Here is a 27,987-nt window from a genome sequence, read left to right as displayed (position 1 = left end):
CTCCACTTCCGGCCGCGCCGCGGACGCCATTTTGGTCGGCGGAGGCTCCGCTGCCGGTTCCCCCCGGACCCCCCCGGGGCGCCCCGATCCCCCCCTCGGCCCCGACCTCCGCATGGCGACCCGGGGCTGAGACCGCGGCGGGCGGGGCCGGAGCTGGGGGGGGGCGCCCCGAGCCGCACGGTGAGAGAGACGGGAGGGAGGGGGGGGGCGGAACCGGGGCCCTGAGGCACCTGGGGGTCGGAACTCGGGGTGCGGGGTCACTCGGGGGTTGGAACTCGGGGTCCTGGCTCACTTATGGGGCAGAAGTCGGGGTCCTGGGGCTCTTGGGGGGCCGGTTGGGGGTCGGGCCCCCTGCCCCACGGATTCTGTGGGTCGCAGCGATGCCGTGGGGCGCGCGGGACCCGGCTCTGGCCGAGCTCTTCTGCCCCGAGGACCCCGAGCAGCGATTCGGGGACCTGCGCGAGATCGGCCACGGCAGCTTCGGGGCCGTCTACTTCGTGAGTGACCCCCAAGTGCCCCCCCTTGCCCCCTAAGTGCCCCCCCTGCCCCATAGCGGCCCCCTAAGTGCCCCCCCTGCCCCATAGCTGCCCCACAAGTGCTCCTAACGACTCTTTCTGCCCTATAACTGCCCCCCAAGTGCCTCCCCTGCCTCCTAAGTGCCTTGTAAGTCCTTCCCCTGCCCCATAGCTGCCCCCTAAGAGCCCCCCCCGCCCCATAGCCGCCCCCTAAGTGCCCCCCCTGCCCCATAGCGGCCCCCTAAGTGCCCCCCCTGCCCCATAGCGGCCCCCTAAGTGCCCCCCCTGCCCCATAGCCGCCCCCTAAGTGCCCCCCCTGCCCCATAGCCGCCCCCTAAGTGCCCCCCCTGCCCCATAGCCGCCCCCTAAGTGCCCCCCTGCCCCATAGCGGCCCCCTAAGTGCCCCCCCTGCCCCATAGCCGCCCCCTAAGTGCTCCTCCTGCCCCATAGCTGCCCCCTAAGTGCCGCTAACCACACCTCCTGCCCCATAGCTGCCCCCTAAGTGCCCCCCAGGTGCTTTCTTGCCCTATAGATACCCCATAAGTGCTCCTCCTGCCCCATAGCCACCCCTTAAGTGCCCTCCCTGTCCCATAGCTGCCCCCTAAGTGCCCCCTGAGTGCCTCCCTGCCCCATAGCTGCCCCCTAAGTGTTCCCCGAGTGCTTTCGTGCCCTATAGCTGCCCCCTAAGTACCCCTTGAGTGACCCTTAAGAGCTTCCCTGCCCCATAGCTGCCCCCCAAGTGCTTCTCCTGCCCCCTAAGTGCCCTGTAAGTCCTTCCCCTGCTCCATAGCTGCCCCCTAAGTGCCCCCAACCCCCCTCCCCTGCCCCATAGCTGCCCCCCTAGCCCTCCCTCTGCTCCCCAACCGCCCCCTAAGTGCCCCCCCCGCCCCATAGCCGCCCCCTAAGTGCCCCCCCCGCCCCATAGCCGCCCCCTAAGTGCCCCCCTCTGCCCCATAGCCGCCCCCTAAGTGCCCCCCCGCCCCATAGCCGCCCCCTAAGTGCCCCCCCGCCCCATAGCCACCCCCTAAGTGCCCCCCATGCCCCATAGCCGCCCCCTAAGTGCCCCCCCGCCCCATAGCCGCCCCCTAAGTGCCCCCCCCCTGCCCCATAGCCGCCCCCTAAGTGCCCCCCCGCCCCATAGCCGCCTCCCCACAGGCGCGGGACCTTCGCAGCGGGGAGGTCGTGGCCATCAAGAAGATGTCGTTCGGCGGCAAGCAGGCTAACGAGGTGGGTGTGGGGGGGGCCGGCGAGAGGGGCTCCCCCCCCCTGCCCCACGGCGAAGCCCTCGGCCCCCCCCTGCCCCCCGGCGAAGCCCCTCGCTCTGCCCCCCCCAGAAGTGGGAGGACATCGTGCGCGAGGTGCGGTTCCTGCAGCGGCTCCGACACCCCAACACCATCGAGTACAAGGGCTGCTACCTGCGCGACCACACGGCCTGGGTGAGCCCGGCCCGCGCCTGGGGGGGGCTGGGATCCAGAAAGGGGGGGTTGGGACCCATCGATGCGGGGTTTGGGGTCTGTATCTGGGGGTTTGGGGTCTCTATGTGGGGGTTTGGGGGGCTTAGGGGCTCAGAGATGGGGTTTGGGACCCCTAGATGTGGGGCAGGAGGGGTCTGAGATCCATAAAGGGGGTTTGGGACCCATAGATGTGGGGTTTGGGGTCTCTATCTGGGGGTTTGGGGTCTCTATGGGGGGGTTTGGGGGGCTTGGGGGCTCGGAGATGGGGTTTGGGATCCATAGATGGGGGGTTTGGGGTTTGTATGTGGGGGTTTAGGGTCTATATGCGGGGGTTAAGGGTTCATATGTGGGGGTTTGGGGTCCATATATGGGGTTTTGGGGGGCTTAGGGGCTCAGAGATGGGGTTTGGGACCCCTAGATGTGGGGTTTGGGGTCTCTATGGGGGGGTTTGGGGGGCTTAGGGGCTCGGAGATGGGGTTTGGGACCCATAGATGGGGCTTGGGACCCACATGTGTGGGGCAGGGGGGGTCTGGGATTCATAAAGGGGGTTTGGGACCCATAGATGTGGGGTTTGGGGTCTGTATATGGGGGTTTGTGGTCTCTATGTGGGGGTTTGGGGGGCTTAGGGGCTCGGAGATGAGGTTTGGGACCCCTAGATGTGGGGCAGGGGGGGTCTGAGATCCCTAAAGGGGGGTTGAGACCCCTAGATGTGAGGTTTAGGATCTATATGTGGGGTTTTGGGGGACTTAGGGGCTCGGAGATGGGGTTTGGGACCCATCGATGTGGGGTTTGGGGTCTCTATGTGAGGTTTGGGGGGCTTAGGGGCTCGGAGATGGGGTTTGGGACCCCTAGATGTCGGGCAGGGGGGTTCTGAGATCCATAAGGGGGGCTTGGGGCCCATAGATGTGGGGTTTGGGGTCTGTATGGGGGGGTTTGGGGTCCGTATGTGGGGGTTCAGGGGGCTTAGGGGCTCGGAGATGGGGTTTGGGACCCCTAGATGTGGGGTTTGGGGTCTCTATGGGGGGGTTTGGGGGGCTTAGAGGCTCGGAGATGGGGTTTGGGATCCATAGATTGGGGGTTTGGGGTCCGTATGTGGGGGTTTGGGGGGCTTGGGGGCTCAGAGATGGGGTTCAGGATCCCTAGATGTGGGACAGGGGCGGTCTGAGGTCCATAAAGGGGGTTTGGGGCCCATAGATGTGGGGCAGGGGGGGTTTAGGGTCCATATGTGGGGTTTGGGGTCTGTATGTGGGGGTTTGGGGGGGCTTAGGGGCTCGGAGATGGGGTTTGGGACCCCTAGATGTGGGGCAGGAGGAGTCTGAGATCCATAAAGGGGATTTGGGACCCATCGATGTGGGGTTTGGGGTCTCTATGTGGGGGTTCGGGGGGCTTAGGGGCTCGGAGATGGGGTTTGGGACCCCTAGATGTGGGGTTTGGGGTCTCTATGGGGGGGTTTGGGGGGCTTGGGGGCTCGGAGATGAGGTTTGGGACCCCTAGATGTGGGGCAGGGGGGGTCTGAGGTCCATAAGGGGGGTTTGGGACCCCTAGATGTGGGATTTGGGGTCTCTATGTGGGGGTTTGGGGGGCTTGGGGGCTCGGAGATGGGGTTTGGGACCCCTAGATGTGGGGCAGGGGGGGTCTGACATCCATAAAGGGGATTTGGGACCCATAGATGTGGGGTTTGGGGTCCGTATGTGGGGGTTTGGGGGGCTTGGGGGCTCAGAGATGGGGTTCAGGATCCCTAGATGTGGGACAGGGGGTTCTGAGATCCATAAGGGGGGCTTGGGACCCATAGATGTGGGGTTTGGGGTCTGTATCTGGGGGTTTGGGGTCTCTATGTGGGGGTTTGGGGGGCTTAGGGGCTCGGAGATGGGGTTTGGGACCCCTAGATGTGGGGTTTGGGGTCTCTATGGGGGGGTTTGGGGGGGTTAGGGGCTCGGAGATGGGGTTTGGGACCCATAGATGGGGGGTTTGGGGTTTGTATGTGGGGGTTTGGGGTCCATATATGGGGTTTTGGGGGGCTTAGGGGCTCAGAGATGGGGTTTCAGATCCATAGGTGTGGGGTTTTGGGGTCTGTATGTGGGGGTTTGGGGGGCTTGGGGGCTCGGAGATAGGGTTTGGGACCCCTAGATGTGGGGTTTGGGGTCTCTATGGGGGGGTTTGGGGGGCTTAGAGGATCGGAGATGGGGTTTGGGACCCTTAGATGGGGCTTGGGACCCACATATGTGGGGCAGGGGGGATCTGGGATTCATAAAGGGGGTTTGGGACCCATAGATGGGGGGTTTGGGGTCCATATATGGAGTTTTGGGGGGCTTAGGGGCTCAGAGATGGAGTTTGGGACCCATAGATGTGGGGCAGGGGGGGTCTGAGGTCCATAAGGGAGGTTTGGGACCCCTAGATGTGGGATTTGGGGTCTCTATGTGGGGGTTTGGGGGGCTTGGGGGCTCGGAGATGGGGTTTGGGACCCATAGATGGGGCTTGGGACCCCTAGATGTGGGGCAGGGGGGGTCTGAGATCCATAAAGGGGGTTTGGGACCCATAGATGTGGAGTTTGGGGTCCATATGTGGGGTTTTGGGGGGCTTGGGGGCTCAGAGATGGGGTTTGGGACCCATAGAAGGGGCTTGGGACCCCTAGATGTGGGGCAGGAGGAGGTTTGTGCCCCATAGATGTGGGGCAGGAGGCGCTTGTGGGTCACCAGCCCCATCCCAGGGTCTCGTGTGGGTCAGAGCCTCCCCCCCAGCCCCACTTGGGGGGCAGCTATGGGGCAGAGACGCCCCCCAGCCCCACTTGGGGGGCAGAGACACCCCCCAGCCCCACTTGGGGGGCAGCTATGGGTCGGCGCTGACCCCCGCCCCCCCAGCTGGCCATGGAGTACTGCCTGGGCTCGGCCTCCGACCTGCTCGAGGGTGAGTTGTGGGGCAGGGGGGGAGCTGTGGGGCGGGGGGGGGGAGCTGTGGGGCAGGGGGCTCGGGGCGCCGTGGGGCAGCCCCATAGCGTGTCCCCCCCCCCCCCCCCAATCTGTGCCCCCCAAGTGCTGCAGCAGCCGCTGCGGGAGGCGGAGATCGCGGCCGTCGCCCTGGGGGCCCTGCGGGGCCTGGCCTACCTGCACGCCCAGCGCCTCATCCACAGGTCAGCGCGACCCACGGCGGGACCCATAGCGGGACCTATAGGGACCCAGAGAGACCCATAGCAGGACCCATAGGGACCCAGAGAGACCCGTAGCATCCTATAGGGGCCCATAGCACCCCATAGTGACCAATAGGAGCTTGTAAGAGCCCATCGGGACCCATAGCGTGACCCATAGGGACCCATAGCGTCCTATAGGGACCTATAGAGACCCATAGCGTGATCCATAGCACCCCGTAGTGACCCATAGGAGGCCATAAGAACCCATCGGGACCCATAGCGTCACCCATAGCGCCCCGTAGCACCCTATAGGAACCCATAGAGTGACCCATAGAGTGACCCATAGAGTGACCCAAGAGTGACCCATAGAGACCCATAGTGACCCATAGGAGCCCATAAGAACCTATCGGGACCCATAGCGTGACCCATAGCGTGACCTATAGCACCCCATAGCACCCTATAGGGGCCCATAGCGGGACCCATAGGGATCCATAGCGTCCTATAGGGGCCCATAGCACCCCATAGGGACCCATAGGAGCCCGTAAGAACCCATTGGGACCCATAGCGTGACCCATAGCGCCCCGTAGCAGCCTATAGGGACCCATAGAGACCCATAGCGTGACCCATAGCGTCCTATAGGGGCCCATAGCGCCCCATAGGGACCCATAGGAGCGACCCATAGCGCCCCATAGCACCGCATAGGGACCCATAGAGTGACCCATAGCACCCCATAGCGACCCATAGGAGCCCATAAGAACCCAGAGAGTGACCCATAGGGACCCATAGAGACCCATAGAGTGACCCATAGAGACCCATAGCATGACCCATAACTCCCCATAGGGACCCATAGGAGCCCATAAGAACCCATAGGGACCCATAGCGTGACCCATAGCACCCCATAGGGACCCATAGAGACCCATAGCATGACCCATAGTGACCCATAGCACCCCATAGTGATCCATAAGGACCCATGGGGACCCATAGCGTGACCCATAGGGACCCATAGCAACCCATAGTGCCCCATAGCATGATCCATAGGGACCCATAGAGACCCATAGAAACTCCTAAGGACCCATAGCGTGACCCATAGTGCCCCATAGCGCCCCGTAGCATGATCTATAGGGACGCATAGAGACCCATAGGGACCCATAGTGATCCATAGCGACCCATAGAGACTCCTAGGGACCTATGGCATGACCCATAGTACCCCATAGCGTGATCCATAGGGACCCATAAAGACCCATAGCGCCCCATAAGAACCCATAGCGTGATCCATAGGGACCCCATGGGGCCCCATAGGGACCTGTAAGGACCCATAGGAACCCATAGCATGACCCATGGCGACCCGTAGTGTGACCCATAGGAACTCACAGCACCCCATAGTGATCCATAGGGGCCTATAGGGACCCATAGCAGGACCTGTGGTGACCCATAGGGGCCCATGGGGGCCCATAGCGTGACCCATAGCACCCCATAGGGACCCATAGACACCCCTAGAGCGACCCATAGAGGTCCATAGCGACCCATAGGGATCCGTAGCGTGTCCCATACTGTGACCTATAGAGACCCATAGGAACCTGTAGAGCCCTATAGCGACCCATAGGGACCTATAGCGGGACCTATAGCGACCCATAGCGTGACCCACAGCGGCCCATAGAGACCTCTAGGGACCTGTAGTGCCCCATGGAGACCCATAGAGCGCCATAGCGTGACCTATAGGAACCTATAGGGACCCATAGCGCCACGTAGCATAACCCATAGCGACCCATAGCGTGATCCATAGGGACCCATACAGACCCATAGCGGGACCCACAGCGGCCCATAGGGACCCATAGAGACCTCTAGGGACCCGTAGTGCCCCATAGGGACCCATAGAGACCCATAGAGCGCCATAGCGTGACCTATAGGAACCTATAGGGACCCATAGCGCCACGTAGCGTAACCCGTAGTGACCCATAGCGTGATCCATAGGGACCCATAGAGACCCATAGTGGGACCCACAGCGGCCCATAGAGACCCACAGCGGCCCATAGGGACCCATAGTGCCCCATAGGGACCCATAGCGAGACCCATAGGGGCTCATAAGGACCTATAGAGTGACCCATAGCGACCCATAGGGTGACCCACAGAGACCCATAGGGGACCCATAGTGCCCCATAGCGCCCCACAGCCCACCCCAGCAGGCCCTTTTTCTGCCCCATAGATTCTCTGCCCCATAGATTCTCTAGTTCGTTGTCTTCTATGGACTCTCTGCCCCATAGCCCCCCGCCCCATAGCCCCCCCAGCCCCATAGCCCCCCAGCCCCATAGCCCCCTGCCCCATAGCCCCCCAGCCCCATAGCCCCCCGCCCCACGGCTCTCGTGCCCCGCAGGGACGTGAAGGCCGGGAACATCCTCCTGACGGCGCCCGGGGAGGTGAAACTCGGGGACTTCGGCTCGGCCGCCATGGGGTCCCCGGCCAACTCCTTCGTGGGGACCCCCTACTGGTGAGGGCTGCCCCATAGATCCCTGTCTGTGCCCCACAGATCCCCTCTCTGCCCCACAGATCCCTCCCCCTGCCCCACAGATCCCTCCCCCTGCCCCACAGATCCATCCCCTGCCCCACAGATCCCTCTGTGTGCCCCACAGATCCCTCTCTGTGCCCCATAGATCCCTCTCTCTGCCCCATAGATCCCTCTCTGTGCCCCACAGATCCATCTCTCTGCCCCACAGACCCCTTTTTCTGCCCCATAGATCCCTCTCTTTGCCCCACATATCCCCCCCCACCCCATAGATCCATGTCTCTGCCCCATAGATCCCTGTGTGCCCCATAGATCTCTGTTTTTGCCCCATAGATTTGTGTCTCTGCCCCACAGATCCATGTCTCTGCCCCACAGATCCATGTTTCTGCCCCACAGATCCATGTTTCTGCCCCACAGATCCCTCTCTCTGCCCCATAGATGCCTCTCTCTGCCCCACAGCTCCCTCCCCCTGCCCCACAGCTCCCCCCCCATCTCCACTAACCCCCCCCCCCGTGTGCCCCACACATTCTATGGGGCAGGATGGCCCCCGAGGTGATCCTGGCGATGGACGAGGGGCTCTACGACGGCAAAGCCGACGTCTGGTCCTTGGGCATCACTTGCATCGAGCTGGGTACCCGCCTCCCCCCGAACCCCTCGGAACCCTCCGGAACCCCCCTCAGAATCCTCCGGAATCCCCCAATCCCCCCTCGGAATCCCCCGATCCCCCCTCGGAATCCTCCAAACCCCCTTCAAAATCCCCCGATCCCCCCTTGGAATCCTCCGAATCCCCTCAAAATTCTCTGATCTCCCCTCGGAATTCTCCGGATCCCCTCGGAATCCCCCAAACCCCCCTCGGAATCCCCCGAACCCCCTCAAAATCCTCCAATCCCTCCTCGGAATTTTCCGGATCCCCTCGGAGTTTTCCGGATCCCCTCGGAATCCCCCGATCCCTCCTCAAAATCCTCCAAACTCCCCTCAGAATTTTCCGGATCCCCTCGGAATCCTCCGACCCCCTCTCGGAATCCTTCGACCCCCCCTCGGAATCCTTTGATCCCCCTCAAAATCCTTTGATCCCCCTCAAAATCCTTTGATCCCCCTCAAAATCCTCCAAAACCCCCTCAAAATCCTCCAAAACCCCCTCAAAATCCTCCAAAACCCCCTCAAAATCCTCCAAATCCCCCTCGGAATCCTCCAAATCCCCCTCAAAATCCTTTGATCCCCCTCAAAATCCTTTGATCCCCCTCAAAATCCTTTGATCCCCCTCAAAATCCTCCAAATCCCCCTCGGAATCCTCCAAAACCCCCTCAAAATCCTCCAAATCCCCCTCGGAATCCCCTGATCCGCTCTCAGAATCCTCCGAACCCCCTCAAAATCCTCTGAACCCCCTCAAAATTCTCTGAATCCCTCTCAGAATTCTCCGGATCCCTCCGGAATCCTCTGATCTCCTCAGAATCCCCCGAATCCCCCTCAGAATCCCCCAAATCCCCCTCGGAATCCCCCGATCCCCCTTCAAAATCCTCTGAACCCCCCTCAAAAATTTCCGGATCCCCTCGGAATTCTCCAGATCCCTCCGGAATCCTCTGATCTCCTCAGAATCCCCCGATCCCCCCTCGGAATCCCCTGAACCCCCTCAAAATCCTCCGAACCCCCTCAAAATCCTCTGATCCCCCCTCGGAACCCTCCAATTCTCCTCAAAATCCTCCGACCCCCCCTCGGAATTTTCCGGCTCCCCTCGGAATTTTCCGGATCCTTCTGGAACCCTCTAATCCCCCTCAAAATCCCCCGAGTCCCTCTCAAAATCCTCCGAACCCCCCTCAAAGTCCTCCAATTCCCCTCAAAATCCTCCGACCCCCCCTCGGAATATTCCGGCTCCCCTCGGAATTTTCCAGATCCTTCCGGAACCCTCTAATCCCCCTCAATATCCCCTGAACCCCCCTCAAAATCCCCCGAGTCCCTCTCAAAATCCTCCGAACCCCCCTCAAAATCCTCCAATTCCCCTCAAAATCCTCCGACCCCCCCTCGGAATATTCCGGCTCCCCTCGGAATTTTCCAGCTCCTTCCGGAACCCTCTAATCCCCCTCGGGATGTGCCCCCAGCGGAGCGGCGGCCGCCCCTCTTCCACCTCAACGCCATGAGCGCCCTCTTCCACATCGCCCAGAGCGAGGCCCCCGCCCTGCAGGCCCCGACCTGGTCCGGCACCTTCCGCGCCTTCGTCGCCTCCTGCCTCAGCAAGGCCCCCGCCCAGCGGCCCCCGGCCGCCCTCCTGCTCCAGGTGAGACCCCCGCGCGCACCTTCTCGACGTCTCCTGCTCCTCAAACCTCCGCACGGAGCTCGAGAACCTCTCGTTCCACCTCCCCGATGGGTTAAAGAGCTTCTCGTGGTCTTCAAACCTCCATATGGACCTCGAGAACCTCTTGTTCCACCTGCCTGTGGGGCTGGAGAGCTTTTCAGGGTCTTCAAACCTCCATACAGACCTCGAGAACCTCTTGTTCCACCTCCCCGATGGGTTAAAGAGCTTCTCGTGGTCTTCAAACCTCCGTATGGACCTCGAGAACCTCTTGTTCCACCTCCCCGATGGGTTAAAGAGCTTCTCGTGGTCTTCAAACCTCCATGTGGACCTCGAGAACCTTTTATTCCATTTCTGTGTGGCTCTGCAGAGCTTCTCGGGGTCTTCAAACCTCCATACAGACCTCGAGAACCTTTTATTCTACTTCCGTGTGGCTCTGGAGAGCTTCTCGGGGTCTTCAAACCTCCATACGGACCTCGAGAACCTCTTATTTTGCTTCCACGTGGGGCTGGAGAGCTTCTCATGGTCTTCAAACCTCCATATGGACCTGGAGAACCTCTTATTTTACTTTCACATGAAGCTAAAGAGCCTCTTGTGGTCTTCAAACATCCGTATGGACCTCGAGAACCTGTTATTCCACCTCCACATGAGGTTGGAGAGGTTCTTGTGGGCTTCAAACGTCCATATGGACCTCGAGAACCTCTTATTCTGCTTCCATGTGGCTCTGGAGAGGTTCTCATGGTCTTCAAACATCCATATGGACCTTTAGAATCTCTTATTCTACCTCCATATGAGGCTGAAGAGCTTCTCGTGGTATTCAAACCTCCATATGGACCTCGAGAACCTCTTATTCCACCTCCCCATGGGGCTGAAGAGGTTCTCGTGGTCTTCAAACTTCCATATGGACCTTGAGAACCTTTTATTCCATTTCCATGTGGGGCTGGAGAGCTTCTCGTGGTCTTCAAACATCCATATGGACCTCGAGAACCTCTTATTCTGCTTCCACGTGGGGCTGGAGAGGTTCTCATGGTCACTAAACCTCCGTATGGACCTCGGGACCTTCTCCCCCTCCCCCAGCACGAGTTCGTGCAGCACGAGCGGCCTCGGCGCGTGGTCCTGGAGCTGCTGGAGAGAACCCGGGAGGCCGTGAGGGACCTGGACAAGCTCCAGTATCGCAAGATGAAGAAAATCCTCTTCCTGGAGGTCCCCGACGAGGAGAACGAGGAGGTGGGGGGGGGGTGGTTCAGGACCCTCCTGAGGGCCTCGGGGGCTTCTCCAGGGCCACGTGGACCTCCCCGAGCTCCTCGTCGTGTCCTCTCCAGGTTCTTCTCGGCCCGGAGGCCTCGTCGCGGCGCGGGGGGAGCCTGGAGAGCGGCTGCTCCCTGCCCGGAGCCTCCAGCGGCTCCTCCAGCAGCTCCAGCTCCAACGAGGAGGACGAGGACGAGGAGGACGAGGAGCTGGATGAGGTGGAAGGAGAAGAAGAAGAAGAAGGAGAAGAGGAAGAAGAAGAAGAAGGAGAAGAAGAAGAAGAAGAACCAGAGTTGATGCAGGAAGAGGAAGACGCGGGCACCTCCAGCAGCTCCGTCGTCCAGCGCCGGATGGTGAGTGGAGGGACCTTTCGTGGGGTCCATCAACTCAAAGATGGTTCCATCACCCCAAGATGGTTCTTATTGAGATTCCATCACCCCAAGATGGTTCCATCACCCCTAAGATGGTTCCTATTGAGGTTCCATCACCCCTAAGATGGTTCCATCACCCCTAAGATGGTTCCTGATGAGGTTTCATCACCCCTAAGATGGTTCCTATAGAGGTTCCATCACCTCAAAGATGGTTCCATCACCCCTAAGATGGTTCTTATAGAGGTTCCATCACCCCGAAGATGGTTCCATCACCCCTAAGATGGTTTTTATTGAGGTTCCATCACTTCAGAGACGGTTCCATTATCTCCAAGATGGTTCTTATTGAGGTTCCATCATTCTTAAGATGGTTCTATCACCTCCAAGATGGTTCTTACTGAGGTTCCATCATCTCAGAGATGGTTTCATCATCCCTAAGATGGTTCCTATAGAGGTTCCATCACCCCAAGATGGTTCCATCACCTCTAAGATGGTTTTTATTGAGGTTCCATCATTCTTAAGATGGTTTCATCATCTCCAAGATGGTTCCTATAGAGATTCCATCATCTCAAAGATGGTTCCATCACCCCTAAGATGGTTCTTATAGAGGTTCCATCACCCCGAAGATGGTTCCATCACCCCTAAGATGGTTCCTATAGAGGTTCGGTCACCTCCAAGATGGTTCCTATAGAGGTTCCCTCACCCCTAAGATGGTTCCATCACCCTTAAGATGGTTCTTATTGAGGTTCCATCACCCCTAAGATGGTTCCTGATGAGGTTCCATCATCTCTAAGATGCTTCCATCACCCTTAAGATGGTTCCTGATGAGGTTCCGTCACTCCTAAGATGGTTCCATCACCCCAAAGATGGTTCTTATTGAGGTTCCATCACTTCAAAGATGGTTCCATCACTCCTGAGATAATTTCTATAGAGGTTCCATCACCTCAAAGATGGTTCCATCACCCCTAAGATGGTTCTTATTGAGGTTCCATCACCTCAAAGATGGTTCCATCACTTCTAAGATGGTTCCTGATGAGGTTTCATCACCCCTAAGATGGTTCCTATTGAGGTTCCATCACCCCTAAGATGGTTCCATCACCTCTAAGATCGTTCCTATAGAGGTTCCATCACCCCAAAATGGTTCCATCACCCCTAAGATGGTTCTTATAGAGGTTCCATCACCCCTAAGATGGTTCCATCACCCCTAAGATGGTTCCTATTGAGGTTCCATCACCCCTAAGATGGTTCCTATGGAGGTTCCATCACCTCAAAGATGGTTCCATCACCTCCAAGGTGGTTCCTGATGAGGTTCCATCACCTCCAAGATGGTTCCTATGGAGGTTCTATGCCCACGAAGACGTCCCCATGGGTTCCCACCACCCCCTCGACCTTCTCCCTCTCCTCCCTCAGGCTCCGGACGGCTCCGACTCATCTCCATCTCCCCCTCCTGCTCCTCCATCTCCTCCTCCTCCCCCCGAGTTGTCCCCCCCGCGGCCCCGAGGGGACCGGGAGCAGCTCCGGAGCTACCAGCGCCTGAGGCGTCACCACCAGAAGCAGCTCCAGGGGCTGGAGAGGCGGCTCCGGGCCCAGCTGGACGAGCAGCAGGAGCGGCTCCAGCGCCAGGAGGACGATCGCAGGGAGGCGGCGGCCGCCCAGGCCGAGAAGCTCGTCAGGAGGCACCAGGTCATCGCCCAGAAGGAGGTGGGACCTCCAGGGGGAGTTTGGGGAGCGTCTAGGGGAGAGGAGGTGGGCTGGAGGCACCAAAAGGGCTTGGAGATGGAGTTGGAGGAACGTCAAGGGGGAGGAGATGGTCTGGAGGCACCAGGAGGGCTTGGAGATGGAGTTTGGGGAGGTGGAGATGGAATTTGAGGAGATGGAGATGGAGTTTGAGGAACATCAAGGGGGAGGAGATGGTCTGGAGGCACCAGGAGGGCTTGGAGATGGAGTTGGAGGAGGTGGAGATGGAATTTGAGGAGATGGAGATGGAATTTGAGGAGATGGAGATGGAGTTTGAGGAACATCGAGGGGGAGGAGATGGTCTGGAGGCACCAGGAGAGCTTGGAGATGGAGTTTGAGGAGATGGAGATGGAGTTTGAGGAGATGGAGATGGAGTTTGAGGAGATGGAGATGGAGTTTGAGGAGATGGAGATGGAGTTTGAGGAACATCAAGGGGGAGGAGATGGTCTGGAGGCACCAGGAGGGCTTGGAGATGGAGTTTGAGGAGATGGAGATGGAGTTTGAGGAACATCAAGGGGGAGGAGATAGTCTGGAGGCACCAGGAGGGCTTGGAGATGGAGTTTGAGGAACATTAAGGGGGAGGAGATAGTCTGGAGGCACCAGGAGAGCTTGGAGATGGAGTTTGAGGAGATGGAGATGGAGTTTGAGGAACGTCAAGGGGGAGGAGATGGTCTGGAGGCACCAGGATGAGATGGAGATGGAGTTTGAGGAGATGGAGATGGAGTTTGAGGAACGTCAAGGGGGAGGAGATGGTCTGGAGGCACCAGGAGGGCTTGGAGATGGAGCTTGAGGAGATGGAGATGGAGCTTGAGGAGATGGAGATGGAGCTTGAGGAGATGGAGATGGAGTTTGAGGAGATGGAGATGGAGTTTGAGGAACATCGAGGGGGAGGAGATGGTCTGGAGGCACCAGGAGGGCTTGGAGATGGAGTTTGAGGAACATCAAGAGGCAGGAGGTGGTCTGGAAGCACCAGGAGGGCTTGGAGATGGAGATGGGAGGGATTGTGTGGATGAAATTGGGGTTGGAGGAGATGGAGATGGAGTTTGAGGAACATGACGAGGTGTTCTCGCAGGCCAAGGCGGCGCTGGGCGAGGAGAAGAAGTTCCAGCAGCAGCTGCTGGGGCAGCAGAAGAAGGAGCTGGGGCAGCTGCTGGAGGCTCAGAGGCGCCAGTACCGGCTGCGCAGGGAGCAGCTCAAGGAGGTGACGCCAGAACCCACCGCGGAGACCCCGAAACAACCCGAATTCGCCCCAAAATGGCCCCGAAACAACCCAAAATGGCCCCAAAACAACCCAAAATGGCCCCGAACCAACCCAAAATGGCCCTGAAACAACCCGAAATGGTCCCAAAACAACCTAAAATGGTCCCAAAACAACCCAAAATGGTCTCAAACAACCTAAAATGGTCCCAAAAGCACCTGAAATGGCCCCAAAACAACCTGAAATGGTCCAAAACAACCCAAAGTGGCCCCGAAACAACCCGAAATGGTCCCAAAACAACCCAAAATGGTCTCAAACAACCTAAAATGGCCCCAAAACAGCCTAAAATAGCCTCAAACAACCCAAAATGGCCCCGAAATGACTCAAAATGGTGCCAAAATAACTGCAAATGGTCTAAAATGACTGAAAATGGCCCCAAACCACTGAAAATGTCTCTTAAATCGCCCCAAAACAACCCCAAATGGCCCCAAACCGGCCTAAAATGGTGCCGAAACAACTCAAAATGGTCTAAAACAACCCAAAGTGGCCCCAAAACAGCCTAAAATGGCCTCAAACAGCCCAAAATGGCCCCAAAACAACCTGAAATGCCCCAAAACAACCCGAAATGGCCCCAAAACAACCCGAAATGGCCCCAAAACAACCCGAAATGGCCCCAAAACAACCTGAAATGCCCCAAAACAGCCCAAAATGGCCCCAAAAGAGCCTGAAATGGTCCCAAAAGAGCCTGAAATGGCCTCAAACAACCCAAAGTGACCCCAAAACAGCCTAAAATGGTGCCAAAACAGCTCAAAATGACCCGGAATGGCCCCAAACAACCCAAAATGGTTCAAAAGAACCTCAAACGGCCCCAAAACAACTCAAAGTGACGCCAAAATGACTTAGAATGGTGCCAAAACAACTCAAAATGGTCTAAACCAGCTGAAAACGGCCCCAAAGCGACCCAGAACAGCCCCAAAACAACCCAAACTGGCCCCAAAACAACTCAAAATGGTCCGAAACAACCTGAAATGGCCCCAGAACAGCCTAAAATGGTCCCAAAACAACCCAAAATTGTCTGAAAGAGCCTAAAATGGTGCCAAAACAACTCAAAGTGGCCCCAAAACAACTCGAAATGGTCCCAAAGCAACCCAAAATGGTCCGAAAACAACCCAAAATGGTCCCAAAGTTGCCCCAAAACAACCCAAAGTGGCCCCAAAATGGCCCAAAACAACCCGAAATGACCCCAAAACAACCCAAAATGGTCCCAAAATGGCCCCAAAAAAGCCTAAAATGGCCCCAAAACAACTCAAAATGGTCCAAAACAACCTAAAGTGGCCCCAAAACAGCTCAAAATGACCCCAAAACAACCCGAAATAGCCTCAAAACAACCTAAAATGGCCCCAAAACAACCCTAAATGGTCCCAAAACAACTCAAAATGGTCCCAAAACAACCCAAAGTGGCCCCAAAACAACCCAAAATAGCCTCAAATAACCTAAAATGGCCCCAAAACAATCCAAAATGGCCCCAAAACAATCCAAAAAGGCCCCAAAATGACTCAAAATGACTCAAAATGACTCAAAATGACCCAAAATGACTCAAAATGGCCCCAAAATGACTCAAAATGACCCAAAATGACCCAAAAGGCCCTAAAACGGCCCCAAACCACTCCCAGTGGCCCCAAAACAACCTGAAATGGCCCCAAAATTCCATCCTCCTCCCCTCTGAGCCCCCCAAATCCATCTCCATCCCCCCGGGAGCCCCATTTCTCACCCCCCGAGCCCCCCAAATCCATCTCCACCCCCCCGGGAGCCCCATTTCTCATCCCCTGAGCCCCCCAAATCCATCTCCATCCCCCCGGGAGCCCCATTTCTCATCCCCGAGCCCCCCAAATCCATCTCCACCCCCCCGGGAGCCCCATTTCTCACCCCCTGAACCCCTCCAAATCCATCTCCACCCCCCTGGGAGCCCCATTTCTCACCCCCTGAGCCCCCCAAATCCATCTCCATCCCCCTGGGAGCCCCATTTCTCATCCCCTGAGCCCCCCAAATCCATCTCCACCCCCCCGGGAGCCCCATTTCTCATCCCCTGAGTCCCCCAAATCCATCTCCACCCCCCCGGGAGCCCCATTTCTCATCCCCTGAGCCCCCCAAATCCATCTCCATCCCCCCGGGAGCCCCATTTCTCATCCCCGAGCCCCCCAAATCCATCTCCATCCCCCCGGGAGCCCCATTTCTCATCCCCTGAGCCCCCCAAATCCATCTCCACCCCCCCGGGAGCCCCATTTCTCACCCCCTGAACCCCTCCAAATCCATCTCCACCCCCCTGGGAGCCCCATTTCTCACCCCCTGAGCCCCCCAAATCCATCTCCATCCCCCTGGGAGCCCCATTTCTCATCCCCTGAGCCCCCCAAATCCATCTCCACCCCCCTGGGAGCCCCATTTCTCATCCCTGAGCCCCCCAAATCCATCTCCATCCCCCTGGGAGCCCCATTTCTCATCCCTGAGCCCCCCAAATCCATCTCCACCCCCCCGGGAGCCCCATTTCTCATCCCCGAGCCCCCCAAATCCATCTCCATCCCCACGGGAGCCCCATTTCTCATCCCTGAGCCCCCCAAATCCATCTCCATCCCCCTGGGAGCCCCATTTCTCATCCCCCGAGCCCCCCAAATCCATCTCCATCCCCCTGGGAGCCCCATTTCTCACCCCCTGAGCCCCCCAAATCCATCTCCATCCCCCCTGGGAGCCCCATTTCTCATCCCCTGAGCCCCCCAAATCCATCTCCATCCCCCCGGGAGCCCCATTTCTCATCCCCTGAGCCCCCCAAGTCCATCTCCATCCCCCCGGGAGCCCCATTTCTCATCCCCTGAGCCCCCCAAATCCATCTCCATCCCCCCGGGAGCCCCATTTCCCATCCCCGAGCCCCCCAAATCCATCTCCATCCCCCTGGGAGCCCCATTTCTCATCCCCGAGCCCCCCAAATCCATCTCCACCCCCCCGGGAGCCCCGTTTCCCATCCCTGAGCCCCCCAAATCCATCTCCATCCCCCCGGGAGCCCCATTTCTCACCCCCCGAGCCCCCCGAGTCCATCTCCACCCCCCCGGGAGCCCCGTTTCCCATCCCCGAGCCCCCCGAGCCCCCCGGTGACCCCGCTGTTGCCTCAGGAGCTGCAGGGCTCGGCGTGGCCGCAGCGGGAGGAGCGGCTGCAGCGGCACAAGGCGGCTCTGAGGCAGCTGCAGGCGCAGGAGGAGGCGTCGCTGCGGAGGCGCCAGCGCCGCGACTTCGACCTCCAGTGCCGGCAGCTCCGCAGGAAGATGCTGCTGGCCCGCCACGGCCTCGACCGCGACCTGCTGCGAGAGGTGGGGCCGCGGGACCGGGAATCCCTCGAGCTGTGGGGCAGGGGGGCCCGGGGTCTATGGGGCAGGGGGGCCTGGGGTCTATGGAGCAAAGAATCCTTGGGGTTGTGGGTCTGTGGGGCAGGGAATGCCTGGATCCATGGGGCAGAGCTGGATCCGTGGGTCAGAGCTGGATCTATGGGGCAGGGAATGCCTGGATCCATGGGGCAGAGCTGGATCCGTGGGGCAGGGAATGCCTGGATCTATGGGTCAGAGCTGGATCTATGGGGCAGAGCTGGATCTATGGGGCAGGGAATGCCTGGATCCGTGGGGCAGAGCTGGATCCATGGGGCCGGGAATGCCTGGATCCGTGGGGCAGAGCTGGATCCATGGGCCAGAGCTGGATCCATGGGGCAGGGAATGCCTGGATCCATGGGTCAGAGCTGGATCCATGGGGCAGAGCTTGGATCCGTGGGGCAGAGCTGGATCTGTGGGGCAGGGAATGCCTGGATCTATGGGTCAGAGCTGGATCCATGGGCCAGGGCTGGATCCATGGGGCAGGGAATGCCTGGATCCATGGGTCAGAGCTGGATCCATGGGTCAGGGCTGGCTCTGTGGGGCAGGGAATACCTGGATCCATGGGGCAGAGCTGGATCTATGGGTCAGAGCTGGCTCTATGGGGCAGGGAATGCCTGGATCCATGGGGCAGAGCTGGATCCATGGGCCAGAGCTGGATCCATGGGGCAGGGAATGCCTGGATCTATGGGGCAGGGCTGGATCTATGGGTCAGAGCTGGATCCATGGGTCAGAGCTGCATCTATGGGGCAGGGAATGCCTGGATCCATGGGGCAGAGCTGGATCCATGGGGCAGAGCTGGATCTATGGGGCAGGGCTGGCTCTATGGGGCAGGGAATGCCTGGATCCGTGGGGCAGAGCTGGATCTATGGGTCAGGGCTGGCTCTATGGGGCAGGGAATGCCTGGATCTATGGGTCAGAGCTGGATCCATGGGTCAGAGCTGGATCTATGGGGCAGGGAATGCCTGGATCCATGGGCCAGGGCTGGATCCATGGGCCAGGGCTGGATCCATGGGTCAGAGCTGGATCCATGGGGCAGGGAATGCCTGGATCTATGGGGCAGGGAATGCCTGGATCTACGGGTCAGAGCTGGATCCATGGCTCAGAGCTGGATCCGTGGGGCAGGGAATGCCTGGATCCGTGGGTCAGGGCTGGATCTATGGGTCAGGGCTGGATCCATGGGTCAGAGCTTGGATCCATGGGTCAGGGCTGGATCCATGGGGCAGGGAATGCCTGGATCTACGGGTCAGAGCTGGACCCATGGCTCAGAGCTGGATCCGTGGGGCAGGGCTGGATCTATGGGTCAGGGCTGGATCCATGGGTCAGACCTGGATCTGTGGGTCAGGGAATGCCTGGATCTATGGGTCAGAGCTGGATCCATGGGCCAGAGCTGGATCCATGGGGCAGGGAATGCCTGGATCCATGGGTCAGAGCTGGATCCATGGGGCAGGGAATGCCTGGATCTATGGGGCAGAGCTGGATCCATGGGTCAGAGCTGGATCTATGGGGCAGGGAATGCCTGGATCTATGGGTCAGAGCTGGATCCATGGGGCAGAGCTGGCTCTATGGGGCAGGGAATGCCTGGATCTATGGGGCAGAGCTGGATCCATGGGGCAGGGCTGGATCTATGGGGCAGGGAATGCCTGGATCTATGGGTCAGAGCTGGATCCATGGGGCAGGGCTGGATCCATGGGGCAGGGAATGCCTGGATCTATGGGTCAGAGCTGGATCTATGGGTCAGAGCTGGATCTGTGGGTCAGGGCTGGATCCATGGGGCAGGGAATGCCTGGATCTATGGGTCAGAGCTGGATCTATGGGTCAGAGCTGGATCTATGGGGCAGGGAATGCCTGGATCCATGGGGCAGAGCTGGATCCATGGGCCAGGGCTGGATCCATGGGTCAGAGCTAGATCCATGGGTCACAGCTGGATCTATGGGGCCGGGAATGCCTGGATCCATGGGTCAGGGCTGGATCCATGGGTCAGAGCTGGATCTATGGGGCAGGGAATGCCTGGATCCATGGGTCAGAGCTGGATCCATGGGGCAGAGCTTGGATCCGTGGGGCAGAGCTGGATCTGTGGGGCAGGGAATGCCTGGATCTATGGGGCAGAGCTGGCTCCGTGGGGCAGAGCTGGATCCATGGGGCAGGGCTGGATCTATGGGGCAGGGAATGCCTGGATCCATGGGGCAGAGCTGGATCCATGGGGCAGGGAATGCCTGGATCCATGGGGCAGGGCTGGATCCATGGGTCAGAGCTGGATCCATGGGGCAGGGAATGCCTGGATCCATGGGGCAGAGCTGGATCCATGGGGCAGGGCTGGATCTATGGGGCAGGGAATGCCTGGATCCATGGGGCAGAGCTTGGATCCATGGGTCAGAGCTGGATCTATGGGGCAGGGAATGCCTGGATCCGTGGGGCAGAGCTGGATCCATGGGCCAGAGCTGGATCCATGGGGCAGGGAATGCCTGGATCTATGGGTCAGAGCTGGATCTATGGGGCAGGGCTGGATCCGTGGGGCAGAGCTGCATCTATGGGGCAGGGAATGCCTGGATCTATGGGGCAGAGCTGGATCCGTGGGTCAGAGCTGGATCTATGGCTCAGAGCTGGATCCGTGGGTCAGAGCTGGATCTATGGCTCAGAGCTGGATCCATGGGTCAGACCTGGATCCATGGGCCAGACCTGGATCCATGAGCCAGGGCTGGATCCATGGGGCAGGGAATGCCTGGATCCATGGGTCAGAGCTGGATCCATGGGGCAGAGCTGGATCTATGGGGCAGGGAATGCCTGGATCCATGGGGCAGAGCTGGATCCATGGGGCAGGGAATGCCTGGATCTATGGGGCAGAGCTGGATCTATGGGGCAGAGCTGGATCTATGGGGCAGGGAATGCCTGGATCTATGAGGCAGGGCTGGATCCATGGGTCAGAGCTGGATCCATGGGGCAGGGAATGCCTGGATCCATGGGCCAGACCTGGATCCATGGGGCAGGGCATCCCGGTCTCCGTGGCTCAGCGCCGTGGGCCGCATCCTTCTCCCCCCCAGGAGCTGACCAAGTCGGAGGCGCAGCAGGAGCAGGAGGCGGCGTGGCGCCGGCGGCAGCAGGAGGCCTCGGGGGAGCTCGAGCGCCGCCATCTCGCCTCCCTGCACGTGGCCCGCTGCGACCTGGCCCGGCGGCAGCACCAGAGCGAAGCCGCCCTCCAGCGCCGCCTCTCGCGCCGGCGGCACCACCACCTCCTGCGCCAGCAGCACCCCAAGGCCCTGCGCGTAGGTGCCCCCCGCCGCCCCACGCCCCCGCGGCTCCCCACGCTCACCCCGGCGCTGCTCGCCGCCGTCGGCGCCCTCGCTTTCGCTCTCCAGCCTTCCATTCCATCGCTCTGCGGCCTCCTCGTGGTGTTTTTCCTGGAAAAACAGAGATTTTGGGGTTCCCTCCACTCCCCCCTCACCGTTTCCTCCATGTTCGCTCTCGCTCTCACTCTCCAGCCCTCAATCCCTTCCCTCTGCGGCCTCCTCGTTGTGTTTTTCCTGGAAAAACAGAGATTTTGGGGCTCCCTCCACTCCCCCCTCACCGTTTCCTCCATGTTCGCTCTCGCTCTCACTCTCCAGCCCTCAATCCCTTCTCTTTGTGGCCTCCTCGTTGTGTTTTTCCTGGAAAAACAGAGATTTTGGGGCTCCCTCCACTCCCCCCTCACCGTTTCCGCCATGTTTGCTCTCGCTCTCACTCTCCAGCCCTCAATCCCTTCTCTTTGTGGCCTCCTCGTGGTGTTTTTCCTGGAAAAACAGAGATTTTGGGGCTCCCTCCACTCACCCCTCATCCTCTCCTCCATTTTCGCTCTCGCTGTCACGCTCCAGCCTTCAATCCTGGCTCTTTGTGGCCTCCTGGCTGCCTTTTGGGTTGAAAACCACAGATTTTGGGGCTCCCTCCGCTCTCCCCTCGTCGTCTCCTCCCTTTTCGCTCTCGCCTTCGCCCTCCACCCCTCCCTCCCATCGTTTTGTGGCCTCCTGGCTGCCTTTTGGCTCGAAAACGATGGATTTGGGGCCTCCCCTCGCTTCCCTCAGGCGCTGGCCGCCATCTTGTCTCTGAGCGTCGCCCTGCGCCCCTCGCTGCCGCCTTTCCGCGGCCTGGTGGCTGCGTTTCGGGTGGAAAACGCCGTGTTTTGGGGCTCCCTGGCGGGGGTGGCGATGGGGGCGACGGTGCTTTGGGGGGCGCGGGGGCGGTGGAGGCTGCGGGACGCGCCGGCCCTGGCGCTGGCGGCTCGGCTGTGGCTGTCGCCGTGGCTCTTCGTGCCGCTCTACGGTTTGGGGGCGCTGGCCCGGGGGTCCCCGCGGCGCCGCGCTCGAGGCCGCTGGGTGCGGACGCTGCTGGCCCTGCCGCCCCCGCTCTTCCGCCTCCTGGGCCGCCTCGGCGTCGCCTCCGAGCGAGCCCTCTTCCTCCTCTTCCCCAAAACCAACAAAACCGCCTTCCGATCGCGCCTGCCGGTGCCGCGCAGGCGGCCGCCACACGCCCCGCGGCTCCTCCCGCCTCCTCTTCACCGTATCCCCCTTTTTTCCCACTTTTCCCACCATTTTTCCCACCATTTTTCCCGCTTCGCCCCCATTTTTGCCCGTTTCGCCCACCATTTTCCCAAGCTCCCCTCCCTTTTCCCCCGTTTCCCCGTTTTTTCCCAATTCACCCCCCTTTTTTCCCATTTCGCTCCCTTCTTTTCACGTTTCACCCCCCTTTTTTCCCATTTCGCTCCCCTTTTTGCTAAACTCTCCTCCCTTTTTCCCCGTTTCCCCATTTTCTCCAAATTCACCCCCCTTTTCTCCAAATTCACCCTTTTTTCCCGTTTTCCCCCTCATTTTTCCCATTTCCCCCCTCTTTTCTCCCACTTCCCCCCCCTTTTTTCCAAATTCTCTCTCATTTTTTCCCGTTTTCCCCCTTTTTTCCCCCTTTTTCTCCCGTTTCTCCTCCCTTTTCGCCCCTTTTCCCGCCTTTTTCTCTCGCTTTCCCGCCTTTTTCCCTCAGTTTCCCGCCCTTTCCCCCCCCCTTCCCGCCCTTTTTGCCCGTTTCCCCCTGTTTTTACCCCAAAAGGCGCCGCCGGCCCGGCCCAGTCGCATCCCCTGCCCGGCCCCGCGCCCCCATTTCGAGGAGGGGACTCGGGGACCCCCCCTGGCCCCCCCACGGCGCCCCTGGAGGTGACCCCCCCCCCCCTCCATTTTGGGGCAAGAAACCTCCATTTTGGGGCAAGGAACCTCCGTTTTGGGGCGAGAAACCCCCATTTTGGGGGGTGAACCCCACTTTTTGGGGCGGGAACCCCCCCTTTTTGGGTGCGGACCCCCCCCGTTTGGGTCAAGGGCTCCGGGTCTGGGGCAGGGACCCCATTTTTGGGGCAAGAACCCTCCATTTTGGGGCGTGAACCTCCATTTTGGGGCAAGAACCCCCATTTTTGGGGCGTGAACCCCCATTTTGGGGCAAGAACCCCCATTTTGGGGCAAGAACCCTCCCTTTTGGGGTGTGAAACCTCCATTTTGGGTCAGGGACCCCACTTTTGGGGTAGAAACCTCCATTTTGGGGCAAGAACCCCCATTTTGGGGTGCAGGGACCCCACTTTTGGGGCAAGAACCCTCCCTTTTGGGGTAAAAACCCTCCCTTTTGGGGCAAGAACCCCCATTTTGGGGCAAGAACCTTCCCTTTTGGGGTAAAACCCCTCCATTTTGGGGCAAGAACCCCCATTTTGGGGTGCAGGGACCCCATTTTTGGCGTGCGAACCCTCCCTTTTGGGTCAGGGACCCCACTTTTGAGGCAAAAAGTGCCTTTTTGGGGGCAAGAAGTGCCCTTTTTGGGGGGCTGAGCCCGCTTTGAAGCAAGAACCAACACTTTTGGGGTGCAGGGACCCCCCCAGAAAGCATGGACCCCCCCTTTCTGGGGCAAACCCCCCACTTTTGGGGTGCGAACCCTCCATTTTGGGGTGCAAACCCTCCATTTTGGGGCAACAACCCCCCTTTTTGGGTCAGGAGCCCCAATTTGAGGCGTGAACCCCCATTTTTGGGGTAAGAACCCTCCTTTTTGGGGGTGCAGGGACCCCCTGGAACACACAGTGTTCAAATTGGAGTGTGGGAGCCCCTTTTTGGGGCAAAACCCCCTCTTTTTGGGTCTGAACCCCAACTTTCTGGTGCAGAACCCGCCCTGAGAACACAGCCCCCCCACTTTTTGGGGCAAACTCCCTCTTTTTTGGGGTGTGAACCCCCTTTTTGGGGCGTGAACCCCTCTTTTTGGGTGCAAACCCCCCTTTTTGGGGTCCCCCAGCCCCCCCCCGCTGCTCCCCTATTTATTGCCTTTGGGGGGGGTCCCCACTTTGGGGTCATTTTCCCTTTTTTGTTTATTTTTCCCCCATTTCGGGGTCATTTTCCTATTTTGAGGGTTTTTCCCCCTTCCTTGGGGTTCCCCCTTTGTTGGGGGGTCCCCATTTTGGGGTAAAACGCTGGGATTTTGGGGGGGTCCCCCCTCTTTCAGTCTCCCCCCCCCCCCCGATCCCGCTCTGAGGGCTCATGTTGGGATTTTGGGGCCGTTTCCATCGTTTTGGGGTTGTTTTTTGTGGGGGTTGGGATTTTATGTTGGTTTTTTTTCTGTTAAATACATGGATTTTGAGCAAAATCCCACCCGTTTCCATTGGTCACGTTTTGATTTTGGGGGGTTGGGGTCATCTCAAGGGGTTCTGGAGTCATTCCATGTTTTCTGGGGTCATTCCATGGGTTCTAGGGCTCATTCCATGGGTTCTGGGGTCACCTCAAGGGGTTCTAGGGTCATTCCATGGGTTCTGGGGTCACCTCAAGGGGTTCTGGGGTCACCTAGGGATGCTGGGACTCCATTAGGGGTCATTCCATGGGTTCTGGGGTCACCTCAAGGGGTTTTGGGGTCACCCATGGGTTCTGGGGTCACCTCAAGGGGTTCTAGGGCTCATTCCATGGGTTCTAGGGTCACCTCAAGGGGTTCTGGGGTCACCCATGGGTTCTGGGGTCACCTCAAGGGGTTCTAGGGCTCATTCCATGGGTTCTGGGGTCACCTCAAGGGGTTCTGGGGTCATTCCATGGGTTCTGGGGTCACCTCAAGGGGTTCTGGAATCATTCCATGGGTTCTGGGGTCACCTCAAGGGGTTCTAGGGCTCATTCCATGGGTTCTGGGGTCACCTCAAGGGGTGCTGGGGTCATTCCATGGGTTCTGGGGTCACCTCAAGGGGTTCTGGGGTCACCTAGGGATGCTGGGACTCCATTAGGGGTCATTCCATGGGTTCTGGGGTCACCTCAAGGGGTTTTGGGGTCACCCATGGGTTCTAGGGTCACCTCAAAGGGTTCTGGGGTCATTCCATGGGTTCTAGGCCCAGAGCCACCACGAGGGCCTCGCGCGGCACCTCTGGGAGGAGCAGGGGAGCAAGATGGCCGCCCTGGCCCAGCAGTACGAGCGCGGCCTCGCCGAGGTGATCTCCGGACAGGCCGTAGGTGACACCCCCGGGGGGACAGGGGGGGACAGGAGAGCCAGGGGGGACCCGGCGGGGATCGATGGGGACCAGGAGATCCAGGGGGAACCCAACAGGAACTCAATAGGGACCAAGAAGTCCATGGAGAACCCAACGGGAAGTCAGTGGGGACCAAGAGGGGCCAAGAAATCCATGAAGAACCCAACAGGAACCCAAAAGGGGACCAGGAGATCCATGAAGAACCCAACAGGGGGCAGGAGATCCATGGGGAACCCAAGGGGAACCCAATAGGGGGCAGGAGATCCGTGAGGGACCCAACAGGGACCAAGAGGGGCCAAGAAGTCCATGGGGAACCCAACAGGAACCCAACGGGGATCAAGAGATCCATGGGGAACCCAACAGGGACCCAACGGGGATCAAGAAGTCCATGGGGAACCCAATGGGGACCAAGAGGAACCAAGAATTCCATGGGGAACCCCATGGGAACACAATGGGGAGCAGGAGATCCAGGGAGAACCCAACAGGGAGACATGGAACCCCCCGAGATGCCCAGGAACTCGTGGGAGATGGGGCCGAGGAAGCCCTGGAGACCCCACCTCACGGTTGATGAGGTCCGGGACGTCTCCCACCCCATTTCCAGCTCCGTCTGGATGAGAAGCAAGACGCCGAGTGCCGCGTTCTCCGTCTCCAGCTGGAGCAGGAGCTGGAGCTCCTCGAGGCCTCCCAGCGCGAGGTCAGGATGCAGACGGAGGCCCAGCACGAGCGGGAGCTCCAGGAGCTTGAGCGGCGACTCTCCCTCCGCCGAGTCCTCCTGGAGCAGCAGGTAACGAGCTGGGGGGGGGACGGGGACCTCCCCGCGGGGCTTGGTGGCCTCGGGGTCTTCTCCAGGGAAGATGGGAGGTGGATTTGGGGTCTCCAGGGGGGGTGTTGGGGGGTTGGAGGTTCCTCAAGAACATTCTGGGTTGGTTTGAGGTTCTCCAAGAGGGATTTGAGTGGGTTTAAGATTCCCCAAGGACAATTTTGGGGGGTTTAGGGTTCTCCGAGAAGAATTCGGGTGGGTTTGAGGTTCCTCAAGGACAATTCGGGGGGGGTTGAGGTTCCTCAAGGACAGTTTTTGGGATTTGGGGTTCTCCAAGGACAATTTGAGGGGTTTGGGGGTTCCTCAAGAAGAATTTGGGTGGGTTTGAGGTTCCTCAAGGACAATTTGGGGGGTTTTGAGGTTCTCCAATAACAATTTGGGTGGGTTTGAGGCTCTCCGAGGACAATTTTGGGGATTTTAGGTTCTCCAAGAAGAATTTGGGTGGATTTGAGGTTCTCCAAGGGCTATCTGGGGGGCTTTTATTGAGATTTTTGGGGTCTTTTGCTGGGATTTCGGTGTCTTTGCTGGGATTTGGGTTATTTTGCTGAGATTTGGGGTGTTTTGCTGGGATTTCATGTCTTTTCCTGGGATTTGGGGATATTTTGCTGGGATTTCAGGTATTGTGCTCGGATTTGGGTTGTTTCACTGGGGTTTTGGGTATTTTCCTGGGATTTCAGCTTCTTTTCCTGGGATTTGGGGGTATTTTGCTGGGATTTTGGTGTCTTTTGGTGGAATTTGGGTTGTTTTGCTGGGATTTGGGGGTGTTTCTCTAGGATTTCAGTACTTTCCCTAGGATTTCGGGCATTTTGCTGGGATTTGGGTTGTTTTGCTGGGATTTCAGTGTCTTTTGCTGAAATTTGGGTTGTTTTGCTGGGATTTTGGTGTCTTTTGCTGGGATTCGGGTTGTTTTGCTGGGATTTCAGTGTTTTTTGCTGGGATTTGAGGTATTTTCCTGAGTTTTCAGTGTCTTTTGCTGCGATTTGGGGGGGTCTTCCTGTGATTTCGGGGCGTTTCGCTGCGATTTGGGTGTCTTTCCCTGGGATTTTGGGGCGTTCCGCTGGGATTTCGGGGTATTTTCCCCCTCTCTCTCCCTCTCTCCCCCCCCTCAGGTGGAGGCGGAGCTGCTGTCGCTGCAGGCGGAGCGCTCGGAGCGGATCCGGGCGCTGCTGGAGCGCCAGGCCCGGGAGCTGGAGGCCTTCGACGCCGAGAGCCTGCGCTTGGGCTTCAGCGGGATGGCGCTGGGGGGACCCCCGGGACCCGGAGCCCCTCGGAGGCCCGTGCCCCGCAGCGGCTGCCCCTGGACCCACCGCCCCCCCCCACCCCGGGCCGCCATTTTGAGCGCCTCCTCCTCCTCTTCGCCCCTCGCGCCCTTTCCCGCCCTTTTAGCCACGCCCCCTCCTGGCGTTCCCGCCCTTTTAGCCACGCCCCCTCCTGGCGTTCCCGCCCTTTTAGCCACGCCCCCTCATGCGGCTCCCCGGGGGGGGACACCCCTAATTGAGGGGGGGATGAGGGGGGGCACCCCAAAAATGAGCCGAATTGAGGGGGGACACCCCAAAAATGAGCCGAATTGAGGGGGGGGGGCGCCTCAAAAGCGGCTGGAGTTGAGGGGGGGACCCCGAAAATGGCTGGAATGGAGGGGGGGACCCCAAAAATGGAGCCTAATTGGGGTGGGGGGGACCCCAAAAGGAGCTGAATTGGGGTGAGGGACCCCAAAAATGGACCCTAATTTCTAGAAATTGATGTAATAGGGGTGGGAGACCCCCAAAATAACACTAATTTGGGGGAGACACCCCGAAAATGATCAGAATTGGGGTGAGGGACCCCAAAACCGCTTTAA

At 59.2% G+C, this 27,987-nt stretch overlaps 1 protein-coding gene across 1 annotated transcript; it reads left to right on the top strand.

The window, feature by feature from the left end:
• Positions 1 to 11: 11 nt before the first annotated feature.
• Positions 12 to 27,721, top strand: LOC138734478 (serine/threonine-protein kinase TAO2-like). Its single transcript, XM_069882124.1, has 19 exons — positions 12 to 180; positions 379 to 497; positions 1,671 to 1,742; positions 1,850 to 1,951; positions 4,828 to 4,873; positions 5,000 to 5,096; positions 7,465 to 7,578; positions 8,133 to 8,224; positions 9,690 to 9,865; positions 10,958 to 11,107; positions 11,203 to 11,481; positions 12,907 to 13,197; positions 14,306 to 14,434; positions 17,593 to 17,787; positions 20,880 to 23,104; positions 23,996 to 24,053; positions 25,193 to 25,309; positions 25,932 to 26,114; positions 27,260 to 27,721. The coding sequence occupies exons 2-19, from the start codon at positions 381 to 383 to the stop codon at positions 27,719 to 27,721; spliced, it is 4,905 nt and encodes a 1,634-aa protein (XP_069738225.1). The 5' UTR covers positions 12 to 180; positions 379 to 380.
• The last annotated feature ends 266 nt before the right edge of the window (positions 27,722 to 27,987 follow it).

The sequence above is a fragment of the Phaenicophaeus curvirostris genome, unplaced genomic scaffold (genome assembly GCF_032191515.1).
Source record: "Phaenicophaeus curvirostris isolate KB17595 unplaced genomic scaffold, BPBGC_Pcur_1.0 scaffold_84, whole genome shotgun sequence".
Lineage (NCBI taxonomy): Eukaryota > Metazoa > Chordata > Aves > Cuculiformes > Cuculidae > Phaenicophaeus > Phaenicophaeus curvirostris.
Note: the sequence above shows the minus strand (reverse complement) of the source record. Positions and strands in the feature narration are given on the sequence as shown.